We start from the raw sequence: 26,304 nt of genomic DNA on the forward strand, positions 1-26,304 counted from the left end.
ATACACAATTTCACAGAGCCAGTGTGTGACTCAGTTAATGTTGACAATGGCAGAGAGCAAAACGGTGATGCAAAGACATTCATGCCTAAAGCTCTGAAGTCCTACATTCAGTTCCTGGTACCACCATACCCAGAGCTGAGTACTACTCTAGTTAAAAAAATAATGGGGTGGGGGGTCGGGTGGTGGCGCAGTGGGTTAAGCGCATGTGGCGCAAACCGCAAGGACCGGCGTAAGGACCGGTTCTAGCCCCTGGCTCCCCACCTGCAGGGGAGTCACTTCACAGGCGGTGAAGCAGGTCTGCAGGTGTCTCTCTTCCCCTCCTCTCTCCATTTCTCTCTGTCCTATCCAACAACGAATTGCGTCAACAAGGGTAATAATAATAATAACCACAACGAAGCTACAACAAGGGCAACAAAAGGGGGGAAAAATGGCCTCCAGGAGCGGTGGATTCATGGTACAGGCACCAAGCCCAGCAATAACCCTGGAGGGAAAAAAAAAAATAATGGGGTCTTTTTTTTTTTTTTTTGCAGTACAGGGCTAGGTGGTGGTACACCCTATAGTGTTGCACACACTACCATATGCAACAACCCAGGTTCAAGTCCTCTGTCCCCACTTGCGGGGGGGGGGGGGTGCGGGGGGGATTTCATGAATGGTGGAGCAGTACTGCAGGTGTCTCTCTCCCATCTCTCAGTCTTTATCAGGCAACAAAAGAAAACAAACTAACAATCTCTGTGCCCCTCACCCACCCCACCCCCCATAAAGGTCACCAGGAGCAGTGATGTCCCTGTGTGGGACCAAGCCCTAGCAATAACTCTGGTGGCAAAAAAAAAAACAATTAAAATATATTTTAAAAATTAAATGTAAAAACATCCAACACTAAGGTATATAAACACCAACACACCAGCCACAGATGGTCATGCAGACACTGGATGGTATACTGACATGCGTGTGTGCCTGTGTGCATATGTGTGTGTGTGTGTGTGTGTGTGTGTGTATGTGTGAGAGAGAGAGAGAGAGAGAGAGAGAGAGAACCAACTCGAACGAGACTGCTTAGGTGGAAGCCCTGGCTCTCTCTCTCTCACTCACTCACTCTCACTGCTGAATGGAACAGCTTCTGCTAAGCTACTCAAGCCCCTGGCTTCAGCTTCCTCGTAAGAATAACAGCATCCCTCTTATGAGGCTGATGTGCAGAGAGGGAGTGATTCCTCCTTTTTTTTTTTTTTTTTCCTTCAGCTTCCTCGCGAGAATAACAACATCCCTCTTACGAGGCTGATGTGCAGAGAGGGAGTGATTCCTCCTTTTTTTCTTTAGCTTCCTCGCGAGAATAACAGCATCCCTCTTACGAGGCTGATGTGCAGAGAGGGAGTGATTCCTCCTTTTTTCCTTTTTGCCTCTAGGGTTATTACTGGGGCTCCATATGCCAGGACTATGAATCACTGCTCCTGGCTGCCCGTTTTTCCTTTTTTACTTAATTTAATTGAGAGGGGGAGGGGAGCCACAGAGACGGGAAGAAATATACCTGCAGACCTGCTTCGCTGCTTGTGAGGCATCCCCCACTGTAGGTGGGGAGCCGGGGGCTCAAAGCCAGATGCTGGTGTGGGTTCCTGCCCTTAGTACTACGTGCGTGTGCTTAACCAGGTGCGCTACTGGCCGGTCTCCAGGAGGATTTCTCTGGGGTGCTGTTTTCATGAGAGGTCACAGAGTCTCCCACATGTGAGCTTGAGTGAAAGCACCCCAGAGCGGCTCCTGTGCTACCGTCCCGAGGCCCCACCACTCTCCCCAGCTCCAGGACACAGCCACATTTCAGACTCTCAGAACTGGCTTCTCCGCAGAGCTAAATGCGTGGGAAAGCAGCTGCTGCCTTCCTTGGGCCCTCCTGGAATAATGCCACTGACTCCATGCCTGCAGTATACACAGCACAGCACAAACCAGACAGTGCAAAGAACTGAGAAATGCCCATGTCTTAAAACTAGCCAGGAGTAAGAGGCTGCTTTAAAAAGCAGCAGGGGGTTGGGCGGTAGCGCAGCAGGTTAAGCGCAGGTGGCGCAAAGCGCAGGGACCGGCCTAAGGATCCTGATTCGAGTCTCCGGCTCCCCACCTGCAGGGGAGTCGCTTCACAGGTAGTGAAGCAGGTCTACAGGTGTCTGTCTGTTTCTCCCCCTCTCTGTCTTCCCCTCCTCTCTCCATTTCTCTCTGTCCTATCCAACAACGACGACATCAATAACAATAACTACAACAACAATAAAACAAGGGCAACAAAAGGGAAAAATTAAAAGAACTAAAAAAAGAAACAGCAGAAGTCTGCCCATACGAGGAACGTTACATGGGCAAATTCTTGCAGGTCGAAGCTGCCCTCTCGAGCTGTGTCCCTCTCGAGCTCACTGAGCCCCTGCCACTGAGGCCTCGCCCAGACCGCCAGTATACCCGGGTACCACCACTGCCCGGGGTGGTAGTTTGGGACTGTTGGCAAACAGCCCGATGCTGGAGCAAGCGTTCCTGCTGCATGGCAGGGCGGGACACCCGCTCCTCACCTGCAGGTCCCTGTTTTTGAGGTTGCCCAGCCAGAACGCCTCCCTGCAGTTGTTGAACACGAGCATGGCTTTCACTCTGCAGACTAGCAGCTCCAGCGTCTTCTTGAGCAGAGGCACGTGCTTGGTGAGTTTTGTGTCCTGGTGAATCTGAAGGAAACAAATAAGACGGTGCACCTGGATACGTCATCGGGTTTCTGTGTTTCCCACATGGAAACTTCTGGATTCCTGACTCCATGAACAGGTGGGCACTGCTAGAATACGCCAAGGGCAACGAAAGCTGTCCTTCAAGCAAGGAGGTCAGAGACACACCACGAACAAGCTCTGGCTGCCCACCTGCAGGGGAGTCGCTTCACAGGCGGTGAAGCAGGTCTGCAGGTGTCTGTCTTTCTCTCCCCCTCTCTGTCTTCACCTCCTCTCTCCATTTCTCTCTGTCCTATCCAACAATGACATCAATAACAATAACAACAAAACAACAAGGGCAACAAAAGGGAAAATAAATAAAATAAATAATAATTAAAAAAAAAACAACATTCAGTGCCTCCTAAGCTCAGGATGGGTAGGAGTGAGCAGCTGGAGTGAAGATATTCCATGGGCAGAAAGGACTGTTTCACTTTCACTTGTCAGTGAACGCAGAGCAACAGAATTATTTTCTGTTGGTTTTATCTATTTTAAAAAAATATTTCCTTTTCTTGCCCTTGTTTTATTGTTGTAGTTATTATTGTTATTGATGTCATTGTTGTTGGATAGGACAGAGAGAAATGAAGAGATGAGGGGAAGAGAAAGATAGAAAGTGATTCCCCTGCAGGTGGGGAGCCGGGGGGGCTCGAACCAGGATCCTTAGGCAGGTTCTTACAGTTTGCACTACATGCGCTTAACCTGCTGTGCTTCTGCCCGACTCCCGGTTTTATCTATTTTTTAATAAATTTATTTTTTATGGCTAGGGGGTTACTGTGAGGCTCAGTGCAGGCACTATGAATCTACTGTTCCCTGTGGCTAATTTTTTTTCTTTCTCTTTTATTTGATGAGACAGACAGAAAATGAGAGGGAGGAGGAGCTAGAGAGCGAGAGAGACAGACATCTGCAGCCTCCTCCACTGCTCATGAAGCTTCCCTCCACAGTTGGGGAGTGGGGGCTCGAACTTGGGTTTTGTACATGGTGATGTGTGAGCTCAGTTGGGTGCACCACTATCCAGCCTCCTTTTCCATGTTTCTTATGCAGGCACTGAGCCTCAGTGACAGCCCTAGTGACAGTTAAAAAGAGGAGGGGGGTGGTCTGGGAGGTGGCGCAGTGATAACGCTTTGGACTCTTAAGCATGAGGTCCTGGGTTCGATCCCTGGCAGCACATATACCAGAGTGATGTCTGGTTCTTTCTCTCTCCCCTCCTATCTTTCTCATAAATAAATAAAATCTTTAAAAAAAAAAAAGAATGGGGAGCCGGGTGGTAGCGCAGTGGGTTAAGCGCAGTGGGTTAAGCGCAGGTGGCGCTAAGCGCAAGGGCCGGCATGAGGATCCCGGTTCGAGCCCCCGGCTCCCCACCTGCAGGGGAGTCGCTTCACAGGTGGTGAAGCAGATCTGCAGGTGTCTGTCTTTCTCTCCTCCTCTCTGTCTTCCCCTCCTCTCTCCATTTCTCTCTGTCCTATCCAACAACGACGACATCAACTACAACAACAATAACTACAATAATAAAAAGACAACAAGGGCAACATAAGTGAAGATAAATAAATAAAATTACAAAAAAAAATTTTAAAAAAAGGGAGGAGGGGGAGGAGAGGGGAGAGGAGAGGGGAATAGGAGAAGGGGAGAGAGGAGTGGATAGGAGAGGAATGGGAGGCAGGAGAAGAAAAGGAAGAAGAGCAGAGCAAGCAGTTCTGTTTTCCTTCAGATGAAGTGGCAGTGCTCCATCAGCTGCAGGTTTCACGTGGAAAACCCTTTAGCTCAGACACTCGCCCAGGCGCCCAGGAGCAGCTGAGCGTCAAGCAGGCGGCGGGATAGCCTGAGAGCGCTGAGAGCCGCCTCAGCTCCAGCAGGCTCACCCAGGATATTCCTCCCACCCACAGCACCCGAGCAGCACTCTCTACAGTTCACCAGAGGAAGGGTCACGGAGGCAAGAGCTGGAGGTGGAGGTGGCCACTGCCTTCCGGATGACGGCCCGACCTCAACCAGCAGTGATGGAGGCCTGAGCTGAGCCCACAGACACACCCGAGGCATCAGGCTGGAGGAAGGGGCTCCCCGCTGAGGTAAAGCTGAAGCCAACAGGCCACCTGCTTACCTTGGAGTGCCCGCACAGGTGGTGAAGCAGTCTTGTGCTCAACTGGAAGGTTTCAAGTAAGCTCAGGACATCTTCCTGTAACCAACAACAGTTCACAGGTGCTGCATGAAGTGGCTTCATTTCATTTCAGACACAAGGCATCTTTGGCAAGCGAGGTTCCAGGTATCTATCTGGTGCTACTCTGGACCTCTCCACAGGAACACCGCTGGTCCGGCAGGTTCTGAAGGGCCAGCCAAGTACCGCGAGAGTGCTATGCAAGGGGCAGCTTGTTGTGGCTCCACTATAACGGTGCGGAGGTGAGGGGTTCCCCTCAGTTCTGTTCTCTTCTCCTCTTGTGAGGAGAACAGACAGGCTCAAGACAAAGGAATAAGCAAATGTTACACTAGTACTGGAGTTCCTGGGAATGCAGAAGTGTGTGCGCATGCACACGCACGCACAAGCTAAAAGGACCCCTCCCCAGACCTGGAGAAGTAGAAAGATGGGTGGGAAACAGACCAGTTCTGAGGAGTTCAGTTTACTCTGGAATATCCAGACTTATCTGGGCATTCCCAAAGACCGAGGGAACGGCCTGAAGGTGCCCACGTGGAATTGTGACCCAGAATCTGGCCAGGGGCTTGGGCTCCTAGTCTGGGGGTCAGCGTGGATGCATCTCCTGAGAACTGCATGGAACACGCCTCTCTGTTCTCGGTCCTTACCCGGTGTTTTCTGAAACTGAAGTCCAGGAGCGGCATGCACTGCTTCAGGAAGGCTTCCACGAAGAGACGGCCATACTGGGGGGTGGGGGGGGCAGAGACATAGGGTGATGCCCCTGCTGAAGCAGCACAGCGGTGCCCAGCCAAGGGCCTCACTGACCGACTGTGTACAACAACTGAGAGGGACCTGGAGGGTTAATCTGGAGAAATCTACTTATTGATCACACGTGTATGTTCTTGCCTCCAGGGTTATCATGGGACTCAGTGTCTCCATGACAACTGCACTGTTTCCAGAATTCATTACCCTCCCTCCCTTTTCTCTCTCTCCCTCTCTTTCTTTTTCTGATAGAGACAGAGAAGAAAGAAAAGAGAGACACATGTGCACTGTTCCAGTGCTCAAGGAGCTGCCTCCCTACAGGTAGGCCCAGGCCTGAACCTGGCTTCTTGAGCACAGCACTCTAGCTCAACTGGGGGCTCCGTCACCTGCTCCTGGGAGTTTACTTACTGTGAAGCTGGGGGTCTCACACATACTTGATTTCACAGTTCCTGGGCCACCTTTTTCCTTCTTTTTATTTCGGGGGGGGAATGAAAGTTATCACAGTCTTAGTGCCCCCCTGACATGGTGGGATTCCCATGTGGTCCTGAGACTCAAACCTGGGCTGCACATTGGAAAAGGCACACGGCCTCCTCAGTGAGCTGTTTTTGGGCTCCGGAAGGAAGTGATTTATAGCAAAAGCCAACGGGCCTGATAAGTCAGCCCCTGAACTAGGCTCAGACTCAGCCATGGCAGGTCAGCTAAGAAAGAAGGCGAAGCAGAACAGAGCAGAACTCCAGCTCCCTTGAGGGCAACTTACTGTTGAGGAGAAAATGGGCAGAGCCCGGGAAATCCCTGACTTGCTTATTATCTCCTAACCGGATAGTATCTCTCTCACACACACGCTCTAAATGGGCAGAGCCCGGGAAATCCCTGACTTACTTATGATCTCCTAACCGGATAGTATCTCTCTCACACACACGCCGTCACTCACCTGCTACCAGGGCACCAAGTGGAATCAGAAAGGAGAAGGCAGCAGCTGGCCAGGAAGTGGGAGAGAGGTACTCTGCCCACATCACATGCTAGCTACATCACTGTGACAACTTTCCTTCTCTCTCTCTCTCTCTCTCTGAAATAGGAAGAATGAAAAATGTGGCCCAGGAACTGTGAAATCAAGTATGTGTGAGACCCCCCAAGTATGTGTGAGACCCCCAGCTTCACAGTAAGTAAACTCCCGGGAGCAGGTGACGGAGCCCCCAGTAGAGCTCAGAGTGCTGTGCTCAAGAAGCCAGGTTCAGGCCTGGGCCCACCTGTAGGGAGGCAGCTCCTTGAGCACTGGAACAGTGCACATACGTGTCTTTCTCTCTTTCTTCTTTCTCTATCAAGAAGAAAGAAAAAAAAAAGGAAAGAGAGGGAGAGAGAGAAAAGGAAGTAAGGGAGGGGAGCTCTTCACCGCTGGGCTTCCCATCAAGTCAGGGCTAATTTGGATTCTATCCGTGGGAAAAAGGTCCGCAGGAATCACGACTGAGCCCCCACATTCTTGGGGGGCTTTCAAGAGCGGAGTCACCCACTCCGCCTCCCTCTCTGCTGCCACAGAAGGAATGGAGGGACAGTGACTAATGTGGCTCTAAGACTTGAATCACAAGTTTTCAGATTCACAGAACTGGCTCCTCTCGGGATCCAAATGCGTGGGGAAGCAGAGCCACTGCCTTTCAGAAGCCACCGCCTGTAGAAGGGAGCGGGGTGGTGGCGCAGCTGTTCAATCACATATTTTAGCAGAAACTAGTGCCTGCCAGCAGTTGGGAGTCACTGGTCTGTGGGTGACTCCATGAGCCCTCACCAGAGCTCAGGCCCTCTCGGGACAGACCCACAGGGAAGGTGAACACTAAGAGGGATGGGGCCATTTACCTTCAGACAGACGTGCAGAACAGGATGGCTGTCAAACACCTGGAGAGATGAGAAACCAGAGCAGAGCTCAGGTCTGCTCCTCTGAGCACCAGCCCCCTCCCCCCCACATACACACACTGTGTGCAGCAAGGTTCTGGGTGCTGCGGGGAATTCTCCAAGGAAGGAGGCACGTGACAGGTAAGTAACACAGAGGAGTGTGCAAGCACCTTAACTGAGGGTTGAGAAGAGGAACAGGAGAGTGATTACAATGGAGGTGTTGAGAAGATGACATTATAGATACAAAACCTTGATCTGAAACCTTAAGAGTGGTTTGGGCTAGGGAGATAGCATGATGATTGTGTAAAAAGACTGTGATGCCTGAGCTACAAAAGGTCCTGGGTTCTATTCCCAGCACTACCATAAACCAGAGCTGAACAGTGTTCTGGTAGGGGGTTAACACACACACACACACACACACACACACACACACACACACACACGTATGTATGTATGTATTATGGAAAAAAGAAAAAAAATCAAAAAGCTGGCAAGGAGTGAGAGGGGAGGAGTGAGAAAGACATCTTAAGCTGAGAAGACGAGAGCAGTGCGTGTCGGAGGGACGAAGGAGCATCCAGGGCTCGAAGAGGGGACGTGGGGGATGTGCTGAGCACTCTAATCAGAGGCCCGCTGCCAGCTGAGCGCGCGGGAGGGTGACATGTGGACAGGCCCCAGGAAGGAGAGGAGAGAAGGGGCTCTCTAGGCTGGGGCTGGGGCTGGGGCTGGGGCTGCGGGGAGGCATGGAGGTGGGGTAGTCCACTTGGGGAGCTGGGACCCAGGCTGGCCCCGTGGTGGGCCGGAGCCCACACTCACCTTGATCAGGTTGATGAGGATGCTGAAGTCCCGAACAGCCATGTTCCAGTGGAGGAGCTTCTCTTCGTGAACCTGGGACAGCCCGACACACAGGCAGTGCTGAACCTCCCCAGCTCAGCACTTCTCTGCCTGCGCTCCCACTAACCCACGGCTCTGCCACTGAGCAGCTATGCAGAGCTAAAAGCCAGCTCTCCTGCCAGAGACGTGGCAAGCGGCGTGCCCAGGAAGTAGTAGTGAGATCTGTCTGCACAGGTGACTGGAGGGTGCCTCGGAGAGGCATTCCCTCAAGGGTTCCTCCCTAGGCATCTTCAAGAGGAAAGCCTCTGCAGCAGACACGGGGCCAGAGACCGGGCGCTGGGTCCGGCTCCGAGGCCCAGTGCCCAGCACCTCGAGCAGGCTGCCCAGTGTGTGCCAGCTCAAAGCAGCAAGCTCTCTGGTGTGCGAGGCTGAACCGGACACTCTTTTCCAGAACTGGGGTCTCTGGAATGGGCGCAGCTTTCCCTCAGCAGTACCCACGGAGATCAGAGCACAGTCCTCATCTCCAGCTATGTGGTAAGGAAACCTCTCCAGGAGTGCCTAAAGTCCTGGATCTTACAAGTCAGAGGAGTAGTTTGGGAAAAGCCCTGGACATGGCAGAGACGGCCACCTCCTAGTGGCCCAGCGCTCCCTGGGCGCACGGGACCCACCTTGTGCGAGTCTGTCGCCGTGCCGGCTGCCAGGCCTTTCACCGTCTTCTCGAGCTCAGCCATCATCACACGGAAGAAGATGACAAAAGTGCTCCTAGGAGAGCAGAGAAGCCGCGAGCCAGTTAGGAAGAGTGGGCTTCCCTGTCCAGTTCTCAGGGTCCTCCTCTCCCCAGTGTCCGCTCCCAGCGGCGAGGGGGTGGGAAGGCCTGAGTCAAAGCGGGGGCGGGGAAGGGGTGGCGAACAGGCCCGGGCTCGCGTTCTTAGTTCCGCATTTACTCTCCTGCCTGTGGGAGCCTCAACTTGATCTGCTCCAGCCCTCAATTCCCTCGCCTGCGCAATAGGAGTGATGCCACACCTCACTGAGTCAGGGAGAGGACTGAATGAATGACAGAATGTGAACGCACATCCTAACCGTGAAGACCAGGCAGATGTAAGATAACCATTCGTACCACGAGACACAAACCCACTGAGACACACACGACTGATTCGGAGAGAATGGCTAAGATTGAAACTTTGTTCCTGGGCCATGCCTGGTGACAGGCAACACTCACTAGCTCCCTAGAGACGGTCAACTATTGCATCTACAGGATCAGTGCTGACAGGAGACATCTGGTGACTAAACGTTCATTGCCTTCGGAAACTGTACCGACAATTCACTCCTAAGTAAGTTCCTTTCACACGAGTTGCCTGAGAGGCCTGGGGAGAATGGGCTTCTAGATGAGCAGCAGGAGGAGTAAGGCAGGAGCCTGGAACTATACACACAGCCGGGTTTGGTTCTGGCGTAGGGAGGAACTGGAGATGAGCACTGCCTTACCTGGTCAGCGTAGGGAACGTGGAGGAAGAACCGTCTTTGGACAAGTTGATGAGTTCGGGGACCCCAGTCCCAGCGATCTCCTCAATGGCTTTCAGGACACTGTCTGTGTGGCCCAGGTAGGTGCTGCAGAGAGAGAGTGCAGGGCTGTAACACTGGTTACAGAATTCCCAAGTCGAGACTTCTGCCTTGAGAGATTGCCAGACACTAAACTACTGCAACTACAGTAGTTTTCAACAGCTTTCAAGTCCCCCCAAAACCAAGGTCATCTCTTGATCAGACGAGGGACCTTAGCAGTGGCAAAATGGAAGTCTGCCTTCTGGAAGGAAACCGAGCATCTCACCAGAGCAGAGCATGGAGCTGGTCATTAGAGACGCCGCTCTTCTCCTTCCTCGCACTTGGCCACATCCGGCACAGGAACTGTCTGGCCAGGGCAGCTGGTGGAGAAGCGAGACTAAGACAGCTCATGCAGGAAACTGACCTCACTCTAACCTCAGGGTTTCTTTTTTTTTTCTTTTTTGCCTTCAGGGCTCGGTGCCTGCACTACGAATCCACTACTCCTAGAGGCCATTTTTCCCATTTTGTTGCCCTTGTTATATTTATTGTTATTGTTGCCATTGCTGTTGCCATTGTTGGATAGGACAGATAGAAAAGGAGAGAAGAAGGGAAAACGGGGGGGGGGGGGAAGATAAGACACCTGCAGACCTGCTTCACTGCTTATGAAGCGACTCCCCTTGAAGGTGGGGAGCCTGGGGCTCGAACCGGGATCCTTATGCCAGACCTTGCGATTTGCCCCGTGTGCTTAACTCGCTGCACCACTGCCCGGCCCCCTAACCTCAGGCTTTTTATTTATTGTACAGGGACAGAGAGAACTTGAGAAGGAAGGGGAAGAGAGAGACAGAGAGACACCTGCAACCCCGCTTCACCGCTTGTGAAACTTTCCTGCAGGTGGGGAGAGGGGGCTTGAACCCAGGTCCTTGAGCTCTGTAATGTGTGTGTTCAACCAAGTGCACCAATGCCCAGCCCCTAGGAAAATTCTGTTAAATATCCTATTCCTAGCCTAACTGATTGCCTAGAAAAAGCAGTCGTGGAGAAAAATCAATGCAGAAGAATAAAAGTCTGTTTTGAATGTTGTTTTTGTTTTCTGTCTGACCTGCCAATTCAGATGTTAGCCAGTGAAGAGCTTCCCAAGAACAGGACAAAGCTAAGTTAAATGTCAGGGATGGGGCAAGATGTTTCTTTGTACATAGTCCTGCTGACTTCTCTTCTTTCTCTATGCTATTAATCTTAATCTGGTGGTTGATGTCTCCTGTCAGATGTCATATAATTAAAGAAAATCACTAAAAGGAAGCACATGATTAAGAGAAGCCAAGGAGAAAATTACTAGGCAACAGAACCAGCTAGATACAAAGTGCTCTCAGCAGAGACCAGCGATCAGAGCAGCTTCTGGGCAAATGCCTTTGGCCCAGCAGGATAGCATAGCCACAGCTCTGGGGGTTTACAGGCAAGACACACACGGTTAGGAAGCCCCAAGTTTACACTGTTAATCCTGTCTACAAAGGGGGGAGAAGGAAAGTACATCGAAGCCCATCACCGATTTTTTTCCTGTTTGGAGAAGGAGCTGTAGATTTCTCTGACAAGACCATGAGGATTCTGATGAGATGCAGAGCACACTGGAAGCTGGGCACACTCTGGTGGAAGTTCTGTATGTAATGAAAGCTCTGGCTGTAAAGAGACAAGAACACACACACACACACACACACACACACACACACACACACACACACACACACACACGAGTATTAGAGATACACCCAAGCCTCTGAGCTGTCCATTTAGGGGCCTGATGGTCAGATAATAATTCCAGGTAGGGGCCATGTGGTGGCACACCTGGTTGAGCGCACATGTTACAGTGTGCAAGGTCCCAGCTTCAAGCCCCCAGACCCCAGCTGCAGGGGGAATGTTTCACAAGTGGTGAAGCAGGGCTGCAGGTGTCTCTCCCTCTCTGTCTCCCCCTTCCTCTTGATTTCTGGTTGTTTCTATCCAATAAATAAATAAGATAATAAAATAATAATAATAAAAAATAATCCCAGGTACACTACTGCAAGCTCCTATCAGGTATGGAGGGGTGGTATCAGATACACGGACTACACATGGTAACAGGACTATAGCTATTTGTGGTGGAGACCAGGGTAGAGCAGAGCCCAGTGGTTAGTCCAGCCTGAGGTATATTCTCCCGGAAGCCCAAATACTTGTCTGGGCCACGCTTCTCAGTGCAACTTGGTTAAATGATTTGCTCTGCACTGGCTCAGGCAATGAACTGAGAATGATGTCTAAATTCTGAGTACACAAGTGGAAAGTTTAACATTAGGAAGGAAAGCAGAGCTCTTACTAAATGTACCACATACGGCTGCTTTTCAATGCACTGAAGTAATAGGGGTTGGGGGAGTCACAATTATCTTAGACTGTATTTGAAAAAAACTAGAATGAAGGGAGTCGGGCGGTAGCGCAGTGGGTTAAGAGCACGTGGCGCAAAGCGCAAGGACCAGCGTAAGGATCCCAGTTTGAGCCCCCAGCTCCCCACCTGCAGGGGAGTCGCTTCACAGGCAGTGAAGCAGGTCTGCAGGTGTGTCTTTTTCTCCCTCCCCCTTTCTTCCCTTCCTCTTTCTCTGTCCTATCCAACAACAATGACATCATCAACAACAATAATAACTACAACAATAAAACAACAAGGGGAACAAAAGAAAAAATATAAAAAAATTAAAAACAAAAAAACTAGAATGAGAAAAAAAGTAAGACAAAGTCTGGTGGTGGAGCGCACACCCGGGAGACAGTATAATGGTTCTGCAAGACTCTCATGCCAGCGGCTCCAGGGTCTCAGGGTTCATCTCCAGCACCACCATAAACCAGAACTGAGTAAGAAAGAAAAGAAGAGGGTTGAGGAGCGGGAGAAACTAGTCAGTTTTTGACTGACTGCAGCAAGGGCAAACACATTTGACAGAGCTGTCTCTGAATGCAGTGAGGCCAGGCACAGTTCACAGAGATAATAAGCCCGACAGAAAGGAGAGCCCAGCCTGTGTCCTGAGGCGGTGAGAGGGGACCCGAGTACTGTGGGTGAGCTGGGGTAGGAGGGAGGCAGGCTACTTGCATCTTCTCTTCACCTCCTTCCTCCACTGACTAGCACTCAGCTAAGACGCCTCTCTTCCATGGGTGAGGAAGGAGTGAGGTCATCAGTGAGAACTTCCTGCCACCTGCCCACCCAACCCTAGTGGGAGATGGCTAGGTCCCTGGGTGATTGACAGTTGATGACAGACCTTCAGTGTTTTTACCATCAACACCTGAAAGGACGCCTTTACAGGATGAAGGCCGCTGAGGACTGGATCAAAAGATTAGCATGTAGGCAGGGGTAGATAGCACAATGGTTATGTAAAGAGACTCTTATGACTGAGGCTCCAAAGTCCCAGGTTCTATCCTCTGACCTACCGCAGCCAGAGTTTAACAGTGTTCTGGTTAAAAAAAAAAAGGAGGACCTAGAGGGGGTTGAATTGTTACATAGAAAACTGAGAAATGTAACTCATGTACAAACTACTGTATTTTACTGTTGACTGTAAACCATTAATCCTCCCAATTAAGAAAAAAAAAAATTCAATAATTTGTTTGGCTTTGTATGTTTTTTTTTTTCTTTTTTTTTTTCTTTAAGAAAGGATTAATTAACAAAACCATAGGGTAGGAGGGGTACAACTCCACACAATTCCCACCACCCAATCTCCATATCCCACCCCCTCCCCAGTAGCTTTCCCATCTCTATCCCTTTGGGAGCATGGACCCAGGGTCATTGAGGGTTGCAGAAGGTAGAAGGTCTGGCTTCTGTAATTGCTTCCTCGCTGAACATGGGCGTTGACTGGTCGGTCCATACTCCCAGCCTGCCTCTCTCTTTCCCTAGTAGGGTGGGTCTCTGGGGAAGCTGAGCTCCAGGACACATTGGTAGGGTCTTCAATCCAGGGAAGCCTGGCTTGGCTTTGTATGTTAACTCTCTTTTCAGCCACCAGTTTCCAGATGCCAACCAGACTTTCCTGGACAGACGACCCCACCAATGTGTCCTGGAGCTCCGCTTCCCCAGAGACCCACCCCACTAGGGAAAGAGAGAGGCAGGCTGGGAGTATGGACCGACCAGTCAATGCCCATGTTCAGCGGGGAAGCAATTACAGAAGCCAGACCTTCCACCTTCTGCATCCTACAACGACCCTGGGTCCATGCTCCCAGAGGGATAGAGAATGGGAAAGCTATCAGGGGAGGGGATGGAATACAGAGTTCTGGTGGTAGGAATTGTGTGGAGTTGTACCCCTCCTATCCTATGGTTTTGTTAATGTCTCCTTTTTTAAATAAATAAATAAATTTAAAAAAAAGAAAAGAAAAAAATATATCATGCTTCAGGATTTATCTGAATACTGGAGTGGGAAAGCTCACATGAATGAGGAAAAGTAGACAACAGGTCAACTGCCTCTCAAGCCACTGAGAGACACTGTGTTAAGTCCAAGAAGCCCTCCCCTAACCCCTCCTGTTCCGAGGTGTGCAGCCAACCCACCTGAGCAGCTGCTCCAGGGCCTGCTCTGGCTCTGGCGGCTTCAGTCGGTGAGCAAGGATCTCGAGGGCCGAGTGTTGTAGATCAAGATGTTCAGACTGAGAAAACCCACTCCTAGAGAGAAGTCCAGACCAGATGGTTCAGTTTACCAGCAGGATTCCTGGGCAGCATCCGAGGGTCCTGCCTCCAGTCTGGACCATCAGCAGGTCAAGAAGGAGGAGAACTGAAGCACTTAGCACATGTCTCAGGCTCCAAAGCCCCAGGTTCAATCCCTCACACCACACAAGCTGGAGCTGAGCACTGCTCTGGTGTAAAATAAATAATGGGGGGGCGGGGCGGTAGCGCAGCGGGTTAAGCGCATGTGGCACAAAGTGCAAGGACTGGCGTGAGGATCCTGGTTTGAGCCCCCGGCTCCCTACCTGCAGGGGTCTATCTTTCTCTCCCCCCCCCCCCCCGTCTTCCTCTCCTCTCTCCATTTCTCTCTGTCCCATCCAACAATGACAACAATAATAATAACTACAACAATAAAATAACAAGGGCAACAAAAGGAAATAAATATTTAAACTAACTAACTAACTACAAGCACTCAAGCGCCAGAGCTCTGAACATCAGACTAGAAGAGTAAGTGTTTCCAAGCCAATTTCCTTAAGGATCTAACAGCCCCTTGAGTCTTCTTCTTTTTTTTTCTTTTCATCTTTTTTTTTTTTTTAATCTTTATTTATTGGACAGAGACAGTCAGAAATCAAGAGGGAAGGGGGTGATAGAGAGGGAGAGAGACAGAGAGACACCTGCAGCACTGCTTCACCACTCGCAAAGCTTTCCTCCTGCAGGTGGGGAGCAGGGGCTCGAACCCGGGTCCTTGCACATTGTAATACATGCGCTCAACCAGGTGCACCACACCTGGGCCCCTCTAGTTTCATCTTCAAGGGGAAAATTTTTCTTTCATTCTCTACATTTTAGAAATAAGTCCTAGGGCTGGGGAGACAGCACAATGGTTCTACAAAAGACTTTCATTCTTGAGGCTCCCACAGTCCCAGGTTCAATCCCCAGCACCACCATAAGCTGGGGCTGACAGGGTTCAGTTCTGGTCTCTCTCTGTGTATGTGTCTCCGTCGGTCTGCTCAAGTGCCCTGAGTCCCCTCTCTGATCCTGTCCCTCTGTGGCTTCCTTTTCCTTTCTAAGGCCCTGCCTTTCCTCTTCTTCTCTGTGAGTACCTGCTAGCCCAGGGCTGTTCCTGCGTCGAACACACTCTCGATCACCTCTACTTACCGCCCTTGCCATATACTCACCAAGCAAAAAGCCTGTGGAAAATCTGCAGTATCTTCTGATAGCAGGAAGCCATCACGTGGTAATCCTGCTCTTTTGTCGCCGGCCCATCCTCCACACCGTGACTCTCAGCAGCTAAGCACTACAGGGGAGGCACGTTCCAGGACAGCTGTCAGAGCAGTTGTCCTCATTCTCCTTCAGTTTCTTAGTCAAAATGAAAGCCATTCTTTCACACAGGGGCTTTCTCTTATGTCTACTTATTTGTGGAGGGTGGGGAAGGGGGAAGGGAAGAACACGAACCGGAGCATCTCTGTGGCACATGCTAAGGACTGAACGCCAGACCTTATGTTTCCAAGTTCTGTGTTCTGAAGCGGAGCCACTTTGCTGGCTGCAACCTAGGGAATCTCTACCATGATGAGATCAGCTTCTGACCTGGAAGTAGTTGTGAATATTCTCCAGATGGTTGCACATTGGGGTCAGCAGCTGCACGATGCTCTGGGCGATTTCTCCAGCAGACCTCCAGTGGAGATGAGAGAATCCCATGCCCCGGCTTCCTTTACCCTGGTATAAAGCAGTTATTGGAGAGACAACCGCTTGAGGGACAGTTCCTCTGAAATTAAGAGTGTGTGATGGAATTTACTCAAGCTTATGCGTCTGGTAGGAGCAAACAGAAGAGTTAGTAGTTTGTCTAAAGACTATATTCTGAGAGGAAGAAAACACATCTTGTTCTATCATGAGTGGTAAAGCAGGGTTGCAGGCCTCTTTCTCCTAATCTCCTCCTTCTATCTCAATCTATACCCAGTAAATACATATATCAAATCAGTTCAAAACTCGGGGTCTAAGATGTATAGCTTCATAAGATCATTCATGGAACACTTGTTATTATTCCTGATCATTCCTGAGTGTTACTCCAGATGTGCTGTTAGCATCGCATTAAATTATCTGTGCGTATATAAACGTAAAGTTAGGAACCTGTACATATACCATTTTGATGAATTAAGATTAATTAAGTATTAATTTTATTTACAAACATACTTAAAAGACAGGAATGTCTGAGAAAGTGTGAAATAATGGTATGTAACTTTTAAAATAAATAACAAAACTAAAGAGGAAAAAGTAAAATGTATTTTCTATTTTGTGTGTTTCAGAGTCCCTTCCTAAACCCACTGGTAGCCCAAACATAATTCTGGAGAAAATGGCAACGTACTCCCCATTAAGACACTTTCTGCTCCCAAGTCAGTCCACTAAGGCGTCTGCCTGCCCGTGTTTACTGACCTTGAGGAAGGGCAGCCTCTTGCTAAGTGAAGGCGTCAGCATGTGCTCCAGTTTCTGGGAAAGATCGTCCAGCAAGAAAAGTAGCTCGGGTGGCTGCAGCTGCATGACTTCGGTAGCCTGAGCAGGAAATAACGCCAGTCATGTCCTAGCCATCTTCCGGGGCACACGCGCCGCTTACTCTTTCCAGTGGTTGAAGAACAGGACCCCAGCAAGGAGGGGGGTTTCCCCACCTCACAGCAACGTCTGCTGTACTATGTCAACATATCAAAACCCAAGTATTTCCAATTTTAAATTATTAAAAGGAGCAGAAGCTGAATAGTTTAGAAGATAAAGCTTCTTGCTGGAAACAAGTGCCGAGCTCGGTGTCTCTTCCCAGATGTGGACCTGTGTTCCCTAAGTATCCTCAGATGAAAAAGTGACTAATGCAAAAGAATTTTCATGTTCGTTAAATAATCCTTTCCGATGGCCTTCCCCAGATGGTCTGCCACAATTATTTCTTGGCAGAATTGCTGTATCATACAAGAAGTAGAATGGGTCAATACAGTCTTGCTTTAAACTGTTCAATGTGTGCTTCGGCATATTTCGAGTACATGCTGATGCAGAGCGAAAAAGTTTAAAGAAAGCAGGGGGTCCGGGTAGTGGGGCACTCAGTAAAGCATACACACTACCATTTGAAAAGGATCCAGGTTCAAGCCCCAGGCCCTCCTAGTGGTGAAGCAGTGCTACAGGTCTCTCTCTCCATCTCCCCCTACCCCCTACCCTACCAATTTTTCTGTCTCGATCAAAAAGGCAAAAAAAAAAAAAAAAAAAAAAAAAAGACAAAAAGGAAGAAATGGATGCTGGGAGCAGTGGATTCACGAGGGCACCGGGCCTGGTACCAAGGCCTAACACACAGCAAGGGATGTGCTCTGCTAGGCTGGAGGCTCTCTCCCAGTCTTTGAGCTAAGGAACTTATGATGAAAGAAAACTCAGCTCTGAACTCTCAGGTCTACCGCTCACCTCAGTGTACATTTCAGTATTTAAGATGACCTTAGTCACCAGGCCACAATGCAGAACAGAGAAGACCTCAATGTCCAGTTCTCGGAAAAAGCCACGATAATTCTGTAGCGACACTGATGTGCCTTCTTCTTTCCCTTTGCACTCCTGGGGAGGAAGGAGCAAGAATGAGCAAGTAAGGCTTCTGCAGATCTACCTGGACCCTCACTGGCATTCAGATGCATCTGCGTGTCCTTGCACAGGGTCAGGCCAGTCTCTAGATGGTTATCACGTGAACCTATCGCCCACGCTAACAAGTCTTTTTTTTTTTTAAATATTTATTTATTTCCTTTTGTTACCCTTGTTGTTTTATTGTTGTAGTTATTATTGTTGTTATTGATGTCATTGTTGGATAGGAGAGAGAGAAATGGAGAGAGGAGGGGAAGACAAAGAGGGGGAGAGAAAGATAGACACCTGCAGACCTGCTTCACCGCTTGTGAAGCGACTCCCCTGCAGGTGAGGAGCCAGGGGCTAGAACCGGGATCCTTATGCTGGTTCTTGTGCTTCATGCCACGTGCGCTGAACCCACTGCACTACCGCCTGACTCCCACATTAACAAGTCTTACTGAAGACTTCTAAGACTTCAAACTGCACAGCCCCTGTATGGGATGGGCTACCACTGTCAGCATGATCACGCTTTTCCTTCCACCGAAGTCCCTAAACATCTGTGAGACAGAACATCATATTTAATATTCGGATTTATATCCAAGCTTGTCTTATCATACTTTTCAGATACAATGATTTTTTTCCCCCAAAAGGTAGCTTTCTCAAAAAATATTTTATTAGCATGAGAGAAAGGGAGAGCCAGAGCATCACGCTGGCATATTCGATGTCAGGATCTAACTCAGGATCTCGTGCATGGGAATCCAGTGCTCTGCCCACTGAGCCACCTCCCAAGCTGCAGACATTTTTTTAAAAAGCACATTGAGGGAGTCGGGTGGTAGCGCAGTGGGTTAGGTGCAGGTGGTGCAAAGTGCAAGGACCAGAGTAAGGATCCCGGTTCCAGCCCCTGGCTACCCACCTGCAGGGGAGTCCCTTCACAGGCGGTGAAGCAGGTCTGCAGGTATCTATCTTTCTCTCCCCCTCTCTGTCTTCCCCTCCTCTCTCCAGTTCTCTCTGTCCTATCCAACAATGATGACATCAATAACAACAATAATGACTACAACGATAAAAAAAACAACCAAGGCAACAAAAGGGAAAAAAATGGCCTCCAGGAGCAGTGGATTCGTAGTACAGGCACTGAGCCTCAGCAATAACCCTGGAGGCAAAAAAGAAAAAAAAAAAAGCACATTGAAGGCAAGCCTGCATCAAGCCATTCTCCCAACAGCATGCCCTTACTATGTGACTATGCCACATTTAATTAAGGCACATACATTATTTGGCTTTTTTAGGCATAATGATATTATACACTTAATATTCCAGACCAGGACAAGCACAACTTCTTTTATGTAGGGGGAAACCAAGAAAACTCATGTGGGTTGCTTTATCGTGGAGGTCTGTACTGAAGCCCAGTTCACTATCCAGACTCTCGCTTGATCTCCACAAATGATGAATGAGCTGATGAAGGCGTAGCACAAAGGACTATGAGCCTAGAGCCAGAGCCCTGGGCTTCAAATCCTTGTTCAAGCACTTCCTATGTCTGTCCCCTTGGTCAGGTCACTTCCTGTCTCTAGGCTGTAGTCTATTCACTTACCAAGAGTGGTTACTAACGCTAACCCTGGGTTTCCAGGCTTAGAGGAATCCTATGTAACATTTACTCGTTTTCTTCTCTTTTTTTGGTGTCAGGGCTTTGCACTTGCACAATGCCACCACTCCCAGCAGACTCTTATGCTTTTCATTTTCACTGGAGATACAGAGAGGGAGAGACAGCGAGCAAGAGAGGGAGAACGGAGAGAGATGAGAGACACCATAGCACTGTCCCACTATTCAGGAAGTTTTTTTTGTTTCTCACTATCTCTGCCAACATTTGTTATGGTCTGTTCCCCTTCCCCTCTAGCTACATCCTTCGTTTGTTTTTCTTTCTTTCATACAGATATTGAGAGGGGTGAGGGAGATAGAGAGAGGGGAAGAGACAACCCAGGTCCTTGCCCTTGTGCACTTAACCAGGCGTGCCACCACCTGACCCCATTCCACCACTCAGGAGGGTGCTATTCATAGAGTCCCCATATGGTGCCAGGGGCTCAGGCTCAGGCCCTCATGTGTGGTGAAGTGTGCGCTGGACCAGGTCAGCCACCTCCCAGCCCCATATTCATGGGCACTTAGTTATATTTTTTTTCTTAAATTTTTAAAAAAAATATTTATTATTTTCTTTTGTTGCCCTTGTTGTTTCATTGTTGTAGTTATTATTGTTGTTGTTATTGATGCCGTCATTGTTGCATAGGACAGAGAGAAATGGAGAGAGGAGGGGAAGACGCCTGTAAAGCGACTCCCCTGCAGGTGGGGAGCTGGGGGCTCAAACCAGGATCCTTACGCTTTGCACCACCTGCTTAATAACCCACTGCGCTACCGCCCAACTCCCAGGTACTTGGTCATATTTAACTGGTAGCTGAGAAACTGAATTCAGGCTTATGGTGCTTATGGTGCTCAGGCAATTTCACAAGCACAAGAAACTTCCCTTGAGTGGCAGCGCCGCAGAGACAGAGGCGAGCGCTCAGTAAACACTGCACTGAGCAGGCCGTCCTCATTCACAGGGAAGCTGATTACCTGCGACTGGAAGAGGAAAGAGGCCAGAAAAGGACACTGAGGACTACAGGCCAAGACACGACGCTGCCACGGCAGCCAGGGGGCGTCACAGCACTGCTGTGGTGCACCAAGGAAGCAAAGCAAAGTGTATGGAGACCGTGTGTGCTGGTGGTTAGGGCTTGGAGCAATTCTGACTCTACTAGCGAGAGGCTATGGTTCCACAGCCTAGCAGAGCTCACGGTCTCTCCTTCCCCTCAGTTCACCCTGTAAGATGCAGGTGGTAATGGCCTCTGTTAATATCACGGGGCTCACACGCCTTCAAGGACACCTGCTATCCCGTGTACCTTTTCTGGCTGGCTTCTGTCAGACTGTGTTGGCGGGTCGCATTCTGAACCATCGTCCCTGGAAAGTGTGTCAGAGGAGCGCGCTTTGCTGCCATCTGCTTTTCGCTTTCTTCCTCCTTACGGTTGCAAGTAGCAAGGGATTCAAGTGTTAATGTTTGGAAAACAGCCTGTCTCTAGTCTCCTTAGAGGCAGGAAGGTAGCTTCTCATTTTAAATTATATCCCACTTAACAGTTACAGCAAAGAAAGGGCTGTTCAGATTGGGGATAGACAGCAAAGAGACTCTTTCTTATGCCTGAGGCTCCAAAGTCCCAGGTTCAATTCCCCACACCACCATAAGCCAGAGTTAGAAAAGGCTGTTCACAGTCACCCCAATATGGATGTCAAGATGCAGATAGCCTCAGGCTCACTCAATGCAGCTCCAGTGAGAACAGAGGTTAGGAAGAAGAAAACATACTCACCTATCTTCCCTTGTTTTCTCATTTTTGCTGAGGCAGCAGTGCCGGTATGAGGTGCTACATCAAAAGTCTCCAAGTCAAAGTTGGCAAAGGGAGGAACATAGTCCGGGTTGACTGAAACAGACGACAGGCACAAGCTGCACTCACCAACTATTTACCACCACCGGATTTGAAGTGCCGTCACCCAATGGCTAACCATTAGCTTCCAGAACTGCCAACCAGTGCTGAACGTCTGTAAGCTATTCTCAAGCCGTCCAGCAGTACGTCTGCTGGCACAGAAACACACCCAGCAAGAGCTGAAAAGAACGGCTTATTCGGGGTGGGGGAGTTAGCATAATGGCAAAAGGCTTCCAGGCCTGAGGCTATCAAGTCCCAAGTTCGATCCCCCATGCCAGAAGCCAGAGCTGTACAATACTCAGGCAAAGAAAAAAAAGAAGGTAAAAAAAAAAAAAAAAAAAGTAAGTCATACTCATGGTCTAGGAAGTGGCACATGGGGATCTGGTTCTCTCTCATACATAAATCAATAAATCTTTCTTAAAAGAACATTACATTAATTGACCATGATAAATCAATTATTCTAAACAATGAAATGACATCCAGGCTACAGATCAGAACTGCATTAAGATCCAGAGGCACTAAAACCACTTGGCTACACAGCCATCTGCTTTACACACAGTTATTTAGATGAGAGCCTGAAGGAGGCTGTTTTCCCGTTGACTCAAGTGGAACATTTTACTTGCTTTTTCAGAGTGGTGAGGATGAGCCCAGAGCCTCAGCCGCCATCATACCAACCAGCTGTAACCCTCTCCCCCAAGCTTTTCTTTAATAGAAAAGGAATTGTTCTGCTTTTGAGGTGACCCTGGTTCATGAGACTGTAAATGCTTTGGAAGCACAACTTTTCATCTCTTCATCTGGCCCCTAAACAAAGCGCCAGTCTCTCTCTCCATCAAAGTCTGCGGAACCTCTTATACCCTAGTAACCTCGCTCTCCCACCTCCAATCCCCTTGATAATTTCAGGTCCAGCCCAGTTTTTATTTTGTGTTTTCAGATAGAGAGAGGAGATGGGAGGGAAAGTGAAAGGAAGGTGTTGAGAGAGGGAAACACCATTCTGTCATCCGCTGAGCACCTTCATGGTGCTCCCGTGCAGTGCTGGAGACTGAACTTGGGGTCCCACAGATGCGTTCTACTAGCTGAGCCATCTGGCAGCCCCCCAAGTTTACACTTTGTTAAATAAAAATATTTATTTGTTTGTGAGAAAGGGAGAAAACCAAAGCTTCACTCTGGCATATGCAATGCTGGGGCATCATGCTTCAGAGTCCGACAGTTTATCTGCACATCTCCGGAACCACCAAATATATATATATATACTGTGTGTATGTGTGGGTGGGGGAGATTGACAGTGATACCACAGCACTAAGTTCCCTTCCGTGAGACTGAGGCTGGGCTTCAACTTGGGTCACACATATAGCAAAACAGTCCAAGTGAGCTATTTCAAAGGCAGTGAACTATTTATTTATTAACACGGGGGCGGGGGGCAATGGGAGAAGGGGGACAGAAAGCAAATCAGAGCATCACTCTGGCATATCCAACGCTGGGGATTGAACACAAGACCTCATGTTTCCGAATTCATTGCCCTGCTTGCCACGCCACTCCAAGCCCAGCTGACACTAACACTGTGAGCCTAGTTAACGGCCTTTCACAGCCTTTACCCCCCTAGTTTATAACTAGGCTCAGGAAAGCAGAAGGCAAAGAAGTCTGACCTCCCGAGAAGCAAATTAACTTTACAACAGCCCAACCAATGTTTTACCATTTTATTATTCTTATTATTGTTTTACCAGAGTACTGCTCAGCTCTGGCTTATGGTGGTGCTGGGGATTGAACCTGGGACCATTGATGCCTCAGGCATGACAGTTGTTTGCATAACCATTATGCTGTCTTCCCAACACTCATTTTGTTTTTCTGAAGTACAAAGATCTCACTGAGGGAACTGTAAGTGCAAAGTGCTTTTCAATGAGGACGGAGCATCTTTCTGTCACATGTAGCACCTGAGGTGGAACCCAGGGCCTTGCGCAGATAAGGCACGTGCTCTACAACTGAGCTACTCCAGACCCCTAGATGGACTTGTTTTCAAAATGTTACTTGAGCATGTCCTTGCCTCTCAAAAGCAAGGGCAGCTGCCACTGAGTTTGACTTAAATGTTGGGGAGATGCTTCCGTGCAGCGTGCAGGACTGGCATGCCTGGGCGCCAGCTTTAATCCTCGACACTGCTGCAGTGGTGCTCTATTTGCCCCTCTGTCTCTGGCATTAACAAAGCAATCTCTTGGCCTTGGCTGGTGCCTTATGTCACCATGCAAGTGGAGCTGGGTTCGAGCCCCAGTCCCCAGCTGCAGGGGGAAGCTGGAGGAGCAGTGGAGCAATGCAGCAGGTATCTCTCCTCTCTTTTACCCTCTATCAGAAAGAAAGGAAAAGGGGAAAAGATGGCTGGAAATGACAGAATCGTGTACGCACCAAACCCCAGCAACAAGTCTAGTGGCGACTAAAGAAAATCAATCAATCTCTCTCCCCTTTTTAGCTGCTGGGGCCTCTGTCCTGAGTGATTTCACTGCTCCTAGCAGATCATGTTTTTGTTTAATTTCATATAAAGAGGAAGGGACGGAGGGAAAGAAACTGAGAAAGAAGCACCACGACACTTCTGCACCATTTCTGGGGCTTCCTCGTGGTGCTATGCTAGGTGCCCCCAGGGAGCGTGCGGGCTTGACCCAAGTCCAGGCCCTCACACACGCAGCCTGTGCACTCTACCGGGTAAGCTATCTTCTAGCCTGCAAGGTTTGCTTTCCCCTTTATCACTGGAGCTTCACTTCTCCAGGCTGGTCTTTGCTGAGAGACAGAGACAGCGAGCGAGAGAGAAGGAAGAAGACACCAGAGCCACTTTCAGTGTGCTGGAGGCCACCCCTAAACCTGCTGAGGCTCTTGGCAAAGTGCAGCACTCTCTAAGCAAGCTGGTTTGCGGTCCAAATATTCTTTTTTTTTTTTCACTCAAGATCTGCTTAGTTAGTATGCTAAGGAGAGACAACCAGAGCACCTTGCTGGCATATGGGATTCCAGACGTTGAGCTTGGGACCCCGTCCTTATGTCCAGTGCTTTATCCAAAGCACCACCTCCCGGGGCCATTACACACGTATCTGTATACATTTTCTATTTTACTTGATAGGCTAGAGGGAAACTAAATGCAGAGGGGGAGGCAGAGAGACTCCTGCAGACCTGCTTCACCACTCATGAAGCATCACCCCCTGCAGATAGGGAGGAGGGGCTCGAAGCCAGGTCCCTGAGCATGGTGATATGTATGCTTGACTGAGTGCACCACCGCTGCTCCCCACCCCATATGGATGTAGACTTTAAGTGAAGTTGTTTATCTCTCGCTGCTAATCCGACAGGGCTACAAGCCCTCCTTACCTGCCAAGTACTTCTCCAAGATGGCCTGCAGCTCCACAATGTGCTTCAGCCTGGTGAGAACTCTCCCCTTCATCTCAGGAGCTGTTTGCTGGCAGAAGGCGTTTACAACCTACTCGAGGACAAACAGCATTCGTGGACTGTCAACTGTTTCACTTCTCACCTGATCTGCATTACTCACCCAGGGCTAGTAGGTGTTACTTGGTGGAAGGATCTCCGAGAGTGATTTAAAGAAAATGCTCAGGCTAAGCGCACGTGGTGTAAAGTGCAAGGACCAGCAGAAGGATCCCGGTTCGAGCCCCCAGCTCCCCATCTGCAGGGGGGTCGCTTCACGGGTGGTGAAGCAGGTCTGCAGGTGTCTGTCTTTCTCTCCCTCCTCTCTCAATTTCTCTATGTCCTATCCAACAACAACAACATCAATGGCAACAATAACAATAACAACAACAACAAGGACAACAAAAAATGGAAGAAAAATGGCCTCCAGGAGCAGTGGATTCATGGTATATACACCGAGCCCCAGCGATAACCCTGGAGGCAATAAATAAATAAATAAATAAATAAATGAAAAGAAAAAAGAAAAACGCTGTAGTTACTACCCTCAGTAGCAAGCTGGGAGAGCATACACCTGACTGAAACATGCTCTGTTCTGACTCCTGGAGCTGAGTGACCTTAGTCAAGACTTTAACCTTTTTTGACTCTTATTTCTTTACCTATAAAGTGGGAATGCAGCTATGTGGATAAAATAGGAGAACTATTTTAGTAGAATTATCTACACATTTGGCAGCATATAAGTACTTGAAAATGTAAATGACTTTGAGCTCTACCTGAAAACCAAGGACAGGGTAGAAGAGATAGCCTGATAGCTATGAAAAGAAATAAATAAACTTTCATGCCTCACGTTCCAAAGTGCCAGGTTTAATTCTCCCTGAACCACCATAAGCAGAGTTCTAGTCAAGAACAAAGCAACACAAAGCCAAGGGTTATTTCTACCCCGCCTGTGTCAGAATAGAGTGCTGAGGCTAAGAGACCATGCAAGTGAGCACACAGTCTCAGAAAGCAATCTGCGTGGGTTCCTGCATGCAATTCCTCAACTGCAGAGCCTCCTTTTCATTACAGCTCATTACGACTGAATGAATCCCGAGAGCACAGAGCAACCTGTTCTCACTGGAAGCAGCGCTCACAGCGTGCCTATGGCAGGATGGACAGTGTTTTCACAGTGGAGGAGATGAAGTCAGCCCAGGTATAAGAACTCAACAAGAAGGCTCGGGGAGAGTAAAGTCAGGGCAACAGTGATTTCTGAGTGTATTGCTTTGGCTCCAGCAGAAAGGAGGTTGGGGCCTAACAGCTGGAGAAGCACACAGGGCGAATGCCTGCTGGAGACGTGAGGACATCTCATGAGAAGCAAGGTACTAACAGCTTCCTTTGGAGAGGATC

General features: G+C 49.2%; 1 protein-coding gene across 2 annotated transcripts in view; it reads right to left on the reverse strand.

The window, feature by feature from the left end:
- FANCD2 (FA complementation group D2) overlaps window positions 1-26,304 on the reverse strand; it is a 64,102-nt gene that overhangs the window by 1,206 nt on the left and 36,592 nt on the right. Inside the window, exons 26-42 of one of the 2 annotated variants that reach the window (XM_060180725.1) lie at window positions 24,874-24,982; window positions 21,424-21,534; window positions 20,965-21,080; window positions 17,903-18,046; window positions 16,904-17,020; window positions 16,061-16,189; window positions 15,652-15,770; window positions 14,366-14,476; window positions 11,375-11,505; window positions 10,124-10,217; window positions 9,784-9,906; window positions 8,970-9,063; window positions 8,284-8,355; window positions 7,435-7,473; window positions 5,496-5,570; window positions 4,801-4,875; window positions 2,532-2,678 (exon numbers count right to left, since the gene is read on the reverse strand). In XM_060180725.1, coding sequence (XP_060036708.1) covers window positions 2,532-2,678; window positions 4,801-4,875; window positions 5,496-5,570; window positions 7,435-7,473; window positions 8,284-8,355; window positions 8,970-9,063; window positions 9,784-9,906; window positions 10,124-10,217; window positions 11,375-11,505; window positions 14,366-14,476; window positions 15,652-15,770; window positions 16,061-16,189; window positions 16,904-17,020; window positions 17,903-18,046; window positions 20,965-21,080; window positions 21,424-21,534; window positions 24,874-24,982 — 1,806 coding nt within the window. Of the gene's footprint in view, window positions 1-2,531; window positions 2,679-4,800; window positions 4,876-5,495; window positions 5,571-7,434; window positions 7,474-8,283; window positions 8,356-8,969; window positions 9,064-9,783; window positions 9,907-10,096; window positions 10,218-11,374; window positions 11,506-14,365; window positions 14,477-15,651; window positions 15,771-16,060; window positions 16,190-16,903; window positions 17,021-17,902; window positions 18,047-20,964; window positions 21,081-21,423; window positions 21,535-24,873; window positions 24,983-26,304 lie in introns of those variants that run through there. The other variant, XM_060180726.1, reaches the window with a different exon arrangement.

Source organism: Erinaceus europaeus, chromosome 21, assembly GCF_950295315.1.
Source record: "Erinaceus europaeus chromosome 21, mEriEur2.1, whole genome shotgun sequence".
Classification (NCBI taxonomy): domain Eukaryota; kingdom Metazoa; phylum Chordata; class Mammalia; order Eulipotyphla; family Erinaceidae; genus Erinaceus; species Erinaceus europaeus.